The 12265-nt window shown below is 39.3% G+C and overlaps 2 protein-coding genes across 3 annotated transcripts; both read right to left on the reverse strand.

Moving 5' to 3' along the window:
* Positions 1 to 507: 507 nt before the first annotated feature.
* Positions 508 to 4586, reverse strand: LOC143007665 (histamine N-methyltransferase-like). Its single transcript, XM_076159086.1, has 6 exons — positions 4558 to 4586; positions 4280 to 4425; positions 3404 to 3456; positions 2034 to 2164; positions 1561 to 1654; positions 508 to 1452 (listed from the first exon to the last, which is right to left on the reverse strand). Exons 2-6 carry the CDS (start codon positions 4414 to 4416, stop codon positions 1121 to 1123), a joined length of 747 nt encoding a protein of 248 aa, XP_076015201.1. The 5' UTR covers positions 4417 to 4425; positions 4558 to 4586; the 3' UTR covers positions 508 to 1120.
* A 947-nt stretch (positions 4587 to 5533) lies between these two features.
* LOC143007664 (histamine N-methyltransferase-like) lies at positions 5534 to 9144 on the reverse strand. Of its 2 annotated transcripts, XM_076159084.1 has the most exons (8): positions 9092 to 9144; positions 8847 to 8935; positions 8569 to 8714; positions 8176 to 8228; positions 7840 to 7947; positions 6640 to 6770; positions 6107 to 6200; positions 5534 to 6002 (listed from the first exon to the last, which is right to left on the reverse strand). In XM_076159084.1, exons 3-8 carry the CDS (start codon positions 8703 to 8705, stop codon positions 5650 to 5652), a joined length of 876 nt encoding a protein of 291 aa, XP_076015199.1. In that variant the 5' UTR covers positions 8706 to 8714; positions 8847 to 8935; positions 9092 to 9144; the 3' UTR covers positions 5534 to 5649. The 2 variants fall into 2 exon arrangements, with proteins under 2 accessions (XP_076015199.1, XP_076015200.1); XM_076159085.1 differs by having other exon boundaries at positions 8847 to 9125.
* Between the last annotated feature and the right edge of the window lie 3121 nt (positions 9145 to 12265).

Consider the following 12265-nt stretch of genomic DNA (forward strand, 5'->3'; position numbering starts at 1 on the left):
TTCACCACAAACGAACACGCAGAAGAATATCAGAACGATTTTTCAATACAAGGCAAGGCAATTTTATTTATATAGCACATTTCAGCAGCAAAGCAATTCAAAGTGCTTTACAATAAAATGAAATAAAAGCATCAGAAAAAGAAAAGAACAGTTAGATACAAGAAAAGAAGAGAAAATGTAAAGAAAATTAAAACTAAAAAGGACATTTAAGTACAGTTAAAAACAAAAATGTAAAGCATTAGTATTTAGGGTTTAAAGTTCACCATGTTAAATGGTTCAGGTGCTCTATTCTATACTCTGAGATCATTATTCCTATTTAATTTGATAAATAAATGTAATTTATGCGTAACAATTTGTCTGTGCACATTCCTTGTAGTAGCGATCTGATGTGAGACTGGTTGATTGCATTGTCTTAACTGAATTGAGGAGGTGGTTCCCCAACAAGTACAGGTACAAGACTATGTTTTGACAGTTGACTGCCACTTCTGAACACATGCTTTTCTGGCCCTGCAAGCCCTGCAAGCCACTAACTGACTTGTTTAGACTGTGTGTGCTTTACCATCTTGACCAGTTCACACCAATTTCAATCAGTAAAGATCAATCAGTCCGGTTTTAAGTCCAATCTTTTGTTGGCTATTTTATTCAGAGTACAATATATTGGTCTGCTGTAGAAATGTAGTTTTTCATCTAATGGCAGATAATTGCATACAAGCAGATAATTGGGGCGGCAGTGGCTCAGTCTGGAGTGGACTTGGCTGGAAGCTGGAGGGTCCCCGGTCGAATCCCACGAAGACCAAAAACTATGGATGATGGCTGGTAGCTGGAGGGATGCCAGCACATCTCCTGGGCCACTGCCGAGGTGAGCCATTGAGCAAGGCACCTAACCCCCAAAATTGCTCCTGGGCGCTTGCATGGGGCAGCCCTCCTCACTCTGCATCTCTCCTCATCATCTACTTGTATACGGACTGTGTGGGGTGTGGGTGTCTGCATGTTGTGTGTGTACCGTGTATAAGTGCTGTATGTAAAAGTAACAACTGAGTGAGGAAATATAATTTCCCCTTGGGGATCAAAATAAATCACCTTTACCTTTAATCCATTTCCCACATTTAAGACTAAAGATTTAAGCATATATTACTATGCAGGACAAACTACTGTCAAACATTATCCTGCTGTCTTTTTCACTGCTGCACGTGTTCCTGAGATGGTCTAAGATTTCTGCTCTGAGCTGTGGGGTGAAGGACTGGTGGAAGTCCAGCAGAAGTTCACCCGTCTCATCACCCTCTGTGAAACAATCGGTGATGTCGAAGCTCTGGGGAATGGTCCGCTCCTCATACTTCTGACCCAGTCCCTTCAAGTGGGAAACAATATCTCCTGAAGAGATGTAGTCACTGATGGATTTGGTGCCAAGAACCTTCTTATAAGTCCTCCACAGGTTTCCCCAGCCACCATCGACTGTAAACAAGCCGTACAAATTATAAAGTATATATGAATCAAAATAGGATATTTGTCTCATTTTGTGACATTTGTATAACAATACGAATTAAATCCTTTTCTACTGACCTGGATTATGAATGATCATAAGCTTGCCATTCTCTTTCAGAAGGCTGTGGAAGAACTGGAGGGGTTCAGCACAGTCATCTACATAATGGAGCATCTGTCAAAAAGATTTGGAAAAAACTTTAATTACACTTCAGATGGCATTGAGAAAAAAATGAGAGAGGCTGGAGGGCTGTTCATGGCATAATTCTACTTGTAACACTTTTAAGGCCTGATCTTGATGCTCCCGAAGGAATCCGCATGCAGTACTACAACAAAGTGAAGATAAACCCATAACAGTGTTTCAGTAACTTCAAAAGATTTAATCGTGTTGACCAGTCACAGCATGGTGAATTGAAATGACTAAAACTCAGTAGTCATGAGTCTGATTTTGCATTCAACTACATTGTACAACTCTTAAATATCAACAGTTATTCTACAAAACCTTTTCTGCAGCCTTGGTAGAGCTGTGTACTCCCTTGGCTTTCTTTCTATACCTGGATCATGTGTATGAAGTCATATTTTTTCATGTCTCCCTTTGCGTTGGCTACTGTCATATAGCCGTCAGTTGTCACACTATGCCAGACAAAGGGAATCTTCTTGAGATTGGGAGTCTTTGATACCAAAGCTGCAAGGCAGTCATGGAGAAAAAAAACAGAGCATTGAAACAGTGACACTAACTTTCACACAGTAATAGAACAAGCCAGGAGCCGGATTATAACTAAATACAAAGTCAATACAATGAATAGCTCCTGGCACAGCATACAGGCAATGGGATCCCATCTAAACACACAAGTGTCTGGATGTTTGACTTAGAGACAAATAATTGGTATATAAGGATTCTACGTATTAAAACCAACAAATCCTACTTTATATGCATGCTATGTAGATAATGACATTTGTTGAAAAGTGTACTTTTTCCTCAAATGACACTAAATAGTGGGCTATATCTATAAAAAACATATCTACCTTTTTATCCCTTGATTCATTAGTAATGCGTCATTTGCTTTATGACATGCTAATGTCAGTGTAATGTTCTATAGATGAGGGGAACTACAATTACTGATTGTTCCAAAATATGTAATGTGAAGAGTTAAAAACTGCATCTGAGCTTGATTGAAAGAGAAGAGGAAGCCCTGCCCTCTATGTGCACACAGGAAAGGGAGCCAAATGGTTTTAGGGAAGAGATTCATCAATGTTAGCAGACAAAATGAAAGAAGCAATAGTGAGAGTAGAACAATGTTCCTACAATTATTCACATAGTTTTTGAAATTGAGGTGAATTGATATTCCAGTCTAAGTAGTTTAATTTAGAACAATGTGTCAGTTAGAATATTGCGACTGTGATGACAATTAATTAATCTCCAAAGATTACATTTTCCACGGCAGTTTACAGTTTGTGTTTATACAACCACAGGCATGGACCCCTTCATACTTGCTTGCAAATCTGGTTAAAATTGGTCCTGCTAAGCTGACCCTCCCAGACTGTTGAGGAAATACAGAAAATTTAGAATGGTGACTCTTCTTTTGCGCTCTGAATATCGTCAGGACCTTTGAAATTTCCCATGAGCTCTGTGCTGGGTTCCACCACGTCAGCAGTGATGGAGACTTCAGGCAATGTAGACTGCAGAAGATTGAGTATCTGAGCATCTAATTCCCCTTGAATAAACCACAAAACAACATTTTTGTGGCATAAAAAAAAAATCATGGCCATAAAATAAATGTAATTAAAATTTTCTAACATTGGAACTCATTATCATATCCATATCCAGAAGTACAATGGTACAAGATACTGAGCTATCCTACAAGCCCACATTCACATTTTTCTTCTTCCACACAATTCCAGCCTTCTGCATTTCCTTACTTACCTCCTCCACTTCCAACCCCAAGAACATCCATCTGCCTTTTACCTTCTCCAATTCTGCACCAATAAACCGAATCAAGAAATTAAGATTAATTATTTGATGTATGTATTCATGCAAAACGTTGAGAAGTTGATACCATACATTAAGCTTGAATTTGCCAGTAGCACATACAGTTCATACCTCCAGGCTATGGTCAAGCCCTACACCCCCGGCCGACCACTTCGCTCTGCTGCCTCCAGGCAGCTGGCTGCCCCGGCGCTCAGCGGCCCCTGCTTGTGATCGATGCGGTCACGGCTTTTCTCTGTTCTGGCACCTCAGTGGTGGAATGATCTCCCGACTGATGTCAGGACAGCGGAGTCGCTGCCCATCTTTCGCCGCAGGCTAAAGACCCATATCTTCAAGAAACACTACCCGGATCCTCCCTCTTAGGACATCACCTACTCTGTCCTAGCTCTTCTGATGCTCTTGTTTTCTAATCTTTCATTTCTAATTTGTCCTTTTTTCTCATTCATCACAGTACCTAACTTATTGCACTTCTACTCTAGCTCTAGTTATGCTCTTAGCTGTTGGTTTAGGAAGGTAATGTGCTTACGATTTCTTGTGACCTGAAGTTCTTTTATCTACCTTTGTTGAACACACTTATTGTAAGTCGCTTTGGATAAAAGCGTCTGCTAAATGATCGTAATGTAATGTAATGTATAGTTATAAGAAAACCTGTATCAATCAGGTGTCTTTATTATAATCACCATTTTCACTTGTTCTTAGTTCATACCTCCAGCTACTGGGATTCCATACAAGTAGTAAAATAGGCAAGACACCCTTTAAAATTAAATAAATCCCCTCAAAAGGTGAGCAGCTATTCATTCTATCTTGCCTTACCTTTTAAATTCATCTAGCAGGACCTTTTCCAGATACTGTAGAATGACGTTATGCTCCCCTGTGTGTTTGAGGAAATACTGAAAACCTTGAACATAACGTCCCTCATAACCCGCTGTCAGCTTTCCCTCTGCAGCCATGACTGACACCTACAATCCGTTAAACACAGTGATAAGAAATCCAGTGAAAAATATTTATCCTGTAATCCTTGACAAAACAGTTTCAGGAAAAATAACTTTGTAATCTAAACCGCGGATTCCATCGTAAGAACAAACACTGACCTTGATTATGTGGGGAGTGAGAAGAGAGTCGACTGCTCACCGATGTTGCAGGCTTGAGTTTTTATTCACCCCACAGCCTGGCTGGCAGCCCAGGAACTTTGGTTTCGCAACTCTTGAGCCAAAAGTTATATAAATTCCTATTTATACTCCACTCACCGATTTCATTGATATCTACCTGACAAGCCTCATTGCAGTCTTGCACAAAATCTACAATTTACTTAAACAAGGTATTTTTATTTCACACATTGGCACTGGTATGAGTGAGAGGCAATCCTGGGTGAGTAAACCTGGTTGTATGTGGAGCACCTTAGACCTGCTGCTCATAACGTAATGATATACCCGAATGCTGGAGATTTGCACATAAACCCTGTGGTCAAGATAAGGATGAAGGCTTTCTTAGGGCAATCTGAGGCCATGAGCAGACAAATGCCTCCTCCCTTTAGATGTCCTTTACTGCTACACAGACGTTAAATAACACCTACCAGGACCATATACAACTGCATGGATATTTATAAAGGACACTCCATTTCAGGCCGCACCATATTGTATATCATCGTATATGGTATGATCATATCGTATATGATCAAGTGTACCGTCACTTTTCTTCACCACTAACCTGGTGGCTCAAATTCCAAATCCCCAAATTAAAGTAATAAAGTTCTCAGATAAGAGGTCTTTTGGATTCACTATAATTTCTCTGGGCTTTGAATTCTGTATCCCAAATTCCTAGTCACTTCCTGGTCCATTTTTCACTTATTCTGTCAATTACCTGAAACCGTGTGTGTGTGTGTGTGTGTGTGTGTGTGTGTGTGTGTGTGTGTGTGTGTGTGTGTACGTGTGTACGTGTGTACGTGTGCGTGTATTTCTGCAGTCAGCTTGTGTTGCCTTTTCTGTTGCTTCTTTCACCATCTTGAGCAGTTTACACAAGTTTCAATCAGTAAAGAGTCCTGTTTTGAGTCCAATCTTTTATTGGCCAACTTGTTCAGAGTACAAAGTATATTGGTTTGTTGAATAAATGTAGTTTTTCATCTAATGGCAGAGTATAATTGCATACAAGCAGATAATCCATTTCCCACAAATGTGATTACATATTTAAGCATAAATTACTATGCAGGACAAACTACTGTCAAACATTCTCATGCCATCTTTTTCACTGCTGCACTTGTTCCTGAGATGGTCTAAGATTTCTGCTCTGAGCTCTGGGGTGAATGACTGGTGGAAGTGTTCTTGATCCGTCATAAAGTCCAGCAAAAGTTCTCCTGTCTCATCACCCTCTGTGAAACAATCAGTGATGTCAAAGCTGTTGGGAATGGGGTGCTCCTCATACTTCAGACCCAGTCCCTTCAAGTGGGAAACAATATCTCCTGAAGAGATGTAGTCACTGATGGATTTGGTGCAAAGAACCTTCTTATAAGACTTCCACAGGTTGTCCCAGCCACCATCGGCTGTAAACAAGCCATACAAATGATACAGTAAACATATATAAGACAAAATAGGATATTTGCATGACATTTGTATAATTAAACAAATTAAGTCTTCTTCTACTGACCTTGTTCATGAATGATCATAAGCTTGCCATTCTTTTTCAGGAGGCTGTGGAAGAACTTGAGGGTTTCGGCACAGCCATCTACATAATAGAGCATCTGTCAAACAGATTTGGAAAAAACTTTAATTACACTTTTTTCAGATGGTATTCAGAAAAATTATCATTGAAAAAAAAGAAAATCAATTAAAAAATGAATAGAGAGGCTGGAGGGCTGTTTATGGCATAATTATATGTGTTACACTTAAATGGCCTGATCTTGATGCTCCCCAAGGAATCCAAGCAGTAATACAACACAGTGAGGATAAACCCATAACAGTGCTTCAGTAACTTCAAATGATTATTTGGTATTGACCAGTCGCAGCATGGTGAATTGAAATGGCTATAACTCAGTAGTCATGAGTCTGATTTCACGTTCAACTTCATTCTACAAAACTTTAATATCAACAGCTATTCTACAAAAACCCTCAAAATAACAAAACATTTTCTGCAGCCTTGGTAGAGCTCTTGGTAGAACTCTCTTGGCTTTCTTTCTATACCTGGATCATGTGTATGAAGTCATATTTTTTCATGTCTCCCTTTGCACTGGCTTCCGTCTTATAGTCCTCAGTTGTCACACTATGCCAGACAAAGGGAATCTTCTTGAGATTGGGAGTCTTTGATACCAAAGCTGCAAGGCAGTCATGAAAAAAACAACAACAGAGAACTGAAACAGTGACACTTACTTTCACACAGTAAATACAGTATATAGACATTTTATTGAACAAGCAAGGACATAAAATAAATCGAAAGTCAATACAATGAATAGCTCCTAGCGGCTGGGAGGCAGTAGCTCAGTCCATAGGGATTCAGCTTGGGAACCAGTGGGTCGCCGCTTCGAGTCCCGTATGGACCAAGTAAGTGGACTGGTAGCTGGTGAGTTGCCAGTTTGCCTCCAGGGCACTGCCGAGGTGCCCCTGAGCAAGGCACCGAACGCCCAACTGCTTTATGGGCGCCGTAAAAGGCTGCCCTGCACCCCCTCTGTAATGAATGTGTTTGTGTATGTGTGATATGAGGGGGTGCAATATAAATTTCAATTGTGTGTGTTGGAAGTCGCTTTGGATAAGCTAAATGACTGTAAATTAAATTAAATTAATAGCACAGCATACAGGCAATGGGATCCCATCTAAACACACAAGTGCCTGGATGTTTGACTTAGAGACAAGCAATTGGTATATAAGGATTCTAGGGATTAAAACCAAACAAATCCTACTTTATATGCTTGCCAAATAGATAACATTTGTCAGAAAGTGTACTTTTTCCTCAAATGACACTAAATAGTGGGCACTATATTCATGATGCATGCATCGTTTTCTTTATGACATGCTGATGTCAGTGTAATTTTCTATAGATGAAGGGAACTACAATAAATGATTGTTCCACAATATGAAATGTGAAGGGTTCAAATCTGCATCTGAGCCTGAATGAGGTGAATTGATATTCCAGTCTAAGTAGTTCGATTTAGTACAATGTGACAGTTAGAATATTGCAACTGTGATGACAATAAATACATTTCCAAAGATTACATTTTCCATGGCAGTTTACAGTCTGTGTTAATACAACCACATGCATGGACCCCTTCATACTTGCTTGCAAGTCTGTTTAAAATTGGTCCTGCTAAGCTGACCCTCCCAGAATGTTGACCAAATACAGAAAATTTAGAAGAATAGACCTTTTTGCGCTCTGAATATCGTCAGTACCTTTGAATTGTCCCATGAGCTCTGTGCTGGGTTCCACCACGTCAGCAGCGATGGAAACATCAGGCAATGTAGACTGCAGAAGAGTGAGTATCTGAGCATCTAATTCACCTTGAATAAACCACAAAACAAACAAAACAACATTTTTGTGGCATAAAAAAAAATCATGGCCATAAAATAAGTGTCTTTCTAATTTTCAAAGAGTATTTCTAACATTGGAACTCATTATCATATCCATCTCCAGAAGTACGATGGCACAAGATACTGAATTGCCCTGCAAACCTACAGCACATTTTTCTTCTGCTACACAATTACAGCCTTCTGTATTTCCTTACTTACCTCCTCCACTTCCAACCCCAAGAACATCCATCTGCCTTTCACCTGCTCCAACTCTGCACCAATAGAATCAAGAAAGACAGAATCAAGAAAAAAAAATTATTTATTGTATGTATTTATGCAAAACATTGAGAAGTTGATACCATACTTTAAGCTTGAATTTGCCAGTAGCACATACAGTTATATAGTTATAAGAAAAATATGTCTACAAGGTGTGGATATGAGTTTGATCAGTATCAATCAGGTATCTTCATTATAATCCAAATTTTCACTAGTTCTTAGTTGAGACCTCCAGCTACTGGGATTCCCAATAAGAAGTATAATAGGCAAGATACCCTTTAAAATTAAATAAATCCCCTCAAAAGGTGAGCAGCTGTTCATTCTTTCTTGCCTTACCTTTTAAATTCATCTGGCAGGACCTTTTCCAGATACTGTAGAATGGCGTTATGCTCCCCTGAATGTTCAAGGAAATACTGAAAACCTTGAACATAACGTCCCTCATAACCCGCTGTCCGCTTTCCCTCTGCAGCCATGACTGACACCTACAATCCATTAAACACAGTGATTAGAAATCCAGTGAAAAACATTTATCCTGTAATCTGTAACAAAACAGTTTCATAAAAGCTAACTTTGTAATCTAAACGACAGATTCCATTGTAAGAACAAACACTGACCTTGAATATGTGGGGAGTGAGAAGAGAGTCAACTGTTTTTATTCACCCCACAGCCTGGCTGGCAGCCCAGGAACTTTGGTTACGCAACTCTTGAACCAAAAGTTATATAACATTTATACTCCACTGACCTATTTCATTTATATCTACCAGCCAAGTCTCATTACAGTCCGGCCTAAAATCTGCAGTATGTTTAAACAAGGTATTCTTATTTCACACATTGGTACTAGTAATGCTTAGAAACAAACCTGGTTGTATGTGGAGCACCATAGACCTGCTGCTCATGGTAACCATTGACCCGAATGCTGGACTTTTGCACATAAACCCTTTGGACAAGATAAGGATGAAGGCTTTCTCTGGCAATCTGAGGGCATGAGCAGACAAATGCCTCCTCACCTTAGATGGCCATTTAGAACTGCAATTGAAATTTATAGAGGACGCTCCATATCAGGCCGCACCATATCAGCGGGTATACGATCAAGTGTAGAGTCTTTCTTCACCGCTAACCTGGTTACTCAAAATTCCAAATCCCCAAATTAAAGTAATGAAGTTTTCAGATAAGTACATTTAGGTTCAGTATAATTTCTCTGGGCTTTCAATTCTGTATACCAAATTCCTAGTCCCATCCTGGTCCATTTTCACTTATTCTGTCAATTTACTGAAACCATTGTGTCTGTGTCTGTGTCTGTGTCTGTGTGTGTGTGTGTGTGTGTGTGTGTGTGTGTGTGTGTGTGTGTGTGTGTGTGTGTGTGTGTGTGCACGCACGTGTGCCTGCCTGCCTGCGTGTGTGTGTTTCTGCAGGCAGCTTGTGTTAGTGTTCTGTTGCTTGCCTCAGCCTTTGGCGAGTACTGAACAAAGAAGAGAAAAAGAGAAAAAACTAAATGGATGGGAAACTTTTACTTGAGTTAATAAAGCAGGTTTCCTCTCATGGATAATGAGAAATTATTCATTGTTTCAGCTAAGACAATTAAGTCAAAACAACTAAAGTTCACAAGTTGAATCAACTTAAAGAACTTGAAATATGTCCTTAACACAGTGAAAATGGATTAGTTCAATTAACTTGTTCAACTTTAATTTGGAAATTGAAACAAAGACTACTTTTATGTTGAGTTTACACATATTTTTAAGGCAACATTGCCAAATTCAAATACATGATCCAAATGCAAATACATGACTGATGATTTGTGTCATTTGTGAGGACTGTCATTCTCTATTTTTTCAAAGTTTTATGGAGGGATTGTGATGCAGTTATAAGTAAAATATTGCAACTTTCAACTGATCCGATCAAATACCACACTGAAAGGGAAATTGGACATAATTTCACATCACAGCAAACTTTATCATCTATTTTCTTGCTTGGAAACTGTTCGCAGCTCTCACTGGTCTCCACTAGATGTCAGTAATGATCACATGATTGTCAGCACCGAGCTCACAAGCAAACGAACGATAAACTTCTACTTAAAATTGTATTTACGACGCTGACATTCACTGACCAATCAGCCGGACACGTTGCGGCTAGTTTGGAGCACAATGTCCATGTTATAATGACCCATAAAATCATGAAATGCAGTAAAGCGACGAAAAAGGAGGGGGTGGGTGTTATCTAATTAAAGAATGAGGCTGAACACGTTGCCGACGACAATTTGATGCTATTTCCCTTATTTAGTTCACACTCACACGTAGATCCTTGTTGTAAAGACAGTTAGGGTTAGGAATTCGGAAGATTAAACATGTAAACCCGGTGAGGAGAGGAAAGACAAACATCTTGATACCAGTAAGATTAAATCAACACTTTCACGGTCTTTTCACACATTTTGTGTTATTTTACGACAGAGAAAATGTTTAAATATATTATACTTTAGGTAATGTACAGACATTTTGCCTGGCTTATCTCCTGCCAGGGAAGTGGAGTGTAAATTACAGTATTTGCAGTTATAAATGTGAATGTAAGCCCCGCACACTGTAGTTCTTTGACTGATGCTGTCTGACGTGTCTCTAATAGTGACTCTTAGCGTCCTCTGCTGACCAAGGTGCTCCAAACATGTAAAACACAACCACATTTGCCAGTAAATGAATGAAAATCATACAGAAAACATCAATATTGTACTATCAACATATTTTAAAGTTGCTAAGCTGTTTTTAATGAGTCCAAATTTTAAATGGGAAAGATATTTTAATCAAGTCTTTTTTAATGTTAATGTCTCATGAATTTCTCCTGAAAACACACAGTGCCACATGGGCGTCAACAAGATGTCATTCTCCATGCATGCAGCAGATGGCGATGTATATCTGCGAATAAAGAAACGTCTACATTTACACGGTTCATTAGGCCATTAATTCCCCAGTAGATGGTGCAATGGCTTTACGTTTAAGTATCGTTTACAGCTATGACTACTCTAACTTTATTAGGAATAACCAAATTTCAGGAAATTGTAAAGCAAAACTTACGGAAGCTGAAAAACAATATGTATCATTTGACAAATATAAAGCCGCTCTGCTCAGATCCCAAACAGGTGGGCAAATACAGTAATATTAGCACAAACACAAGGCCGACTGCTGCGCCTCCTCACACACACACACACACACACACACACACACACACACACACACACACACACACACACACACAGTCTCGTCAAAGCAATGAGGGTTGGTCTCGTCTCCAGCTATCCCGCAAATGTATTCTGGCTGCTCATTTACCTCATTAGCCTTAATAGATCCGTAATTGAAATTCATCAGAAATTCTTGTCAGTGCACTCCCCCCTGATGTCAGTGGGCTTTTAGCACCTGCTCAGCCTCCATTACTGGGGGTCCTCGCTGGGCTCTCTCCTACCATGAAGTGACAGAACATTTGTCACTGAGATAATCAACCTCAAGACACTGTTTGCCACTAATGCTCCTCAAGAACTATTTACTTCCGATGCCAGTTGGAGTCTTATCACTGACAAAGTTCTACACAAGGAAGAAAATATGTTGATATATTCATAGACTTATAAATACACTTTGTTTTCCATGAGAAGATAGATTATACACAAAAGTGTTAAACAGCTGGATATTTTTATATTATTACCTGGAGAATGGATTTACTGTCTATTGTCTGTCTGCAGGAGTCTATGAGGAACATTTGTTTCCCTGTGTGACCCGACAACCACAATGCTGCAAAAACAGGGCATTAAACACTTCATTTATATTTGTGATTTAATGAATTGTTTTACACAGTATCAATAATCTGGCCCGTGTGTGTGTGTGTGTGAGCTGTGCATTCTGTGTTTGTCTTCCTAAGCTGTGTGTAATTATTTTTTTTGCTTTCTAAGAGCAGCAGGCTGTGAAATACTTAACAGAATGTCCTGCTGTTCTCTTAAGCGTAGTGAGGATGCCAGACTATTCTCATGGTTTTCCTGACTTTTATTTTTTAGAATGAA

This window comes from Genypterus blacodes, unplaced genomic scaffold (genome assembly GCF_046128005.1).
Source record: "Genypterus blacodes isolate CSIRO-AG114 ecotype Tasmania unplaced genomic scaffold, CSIRO-AGI_Gbla_v1 ptg000093l_1, whole genome shotgun sequence".
NCBI lineage: Eukaryota > Metazoa > Chordata > Actinopteri > Ophidiiformes > Ophidiidae > Genypterus > Genypterus blacodes.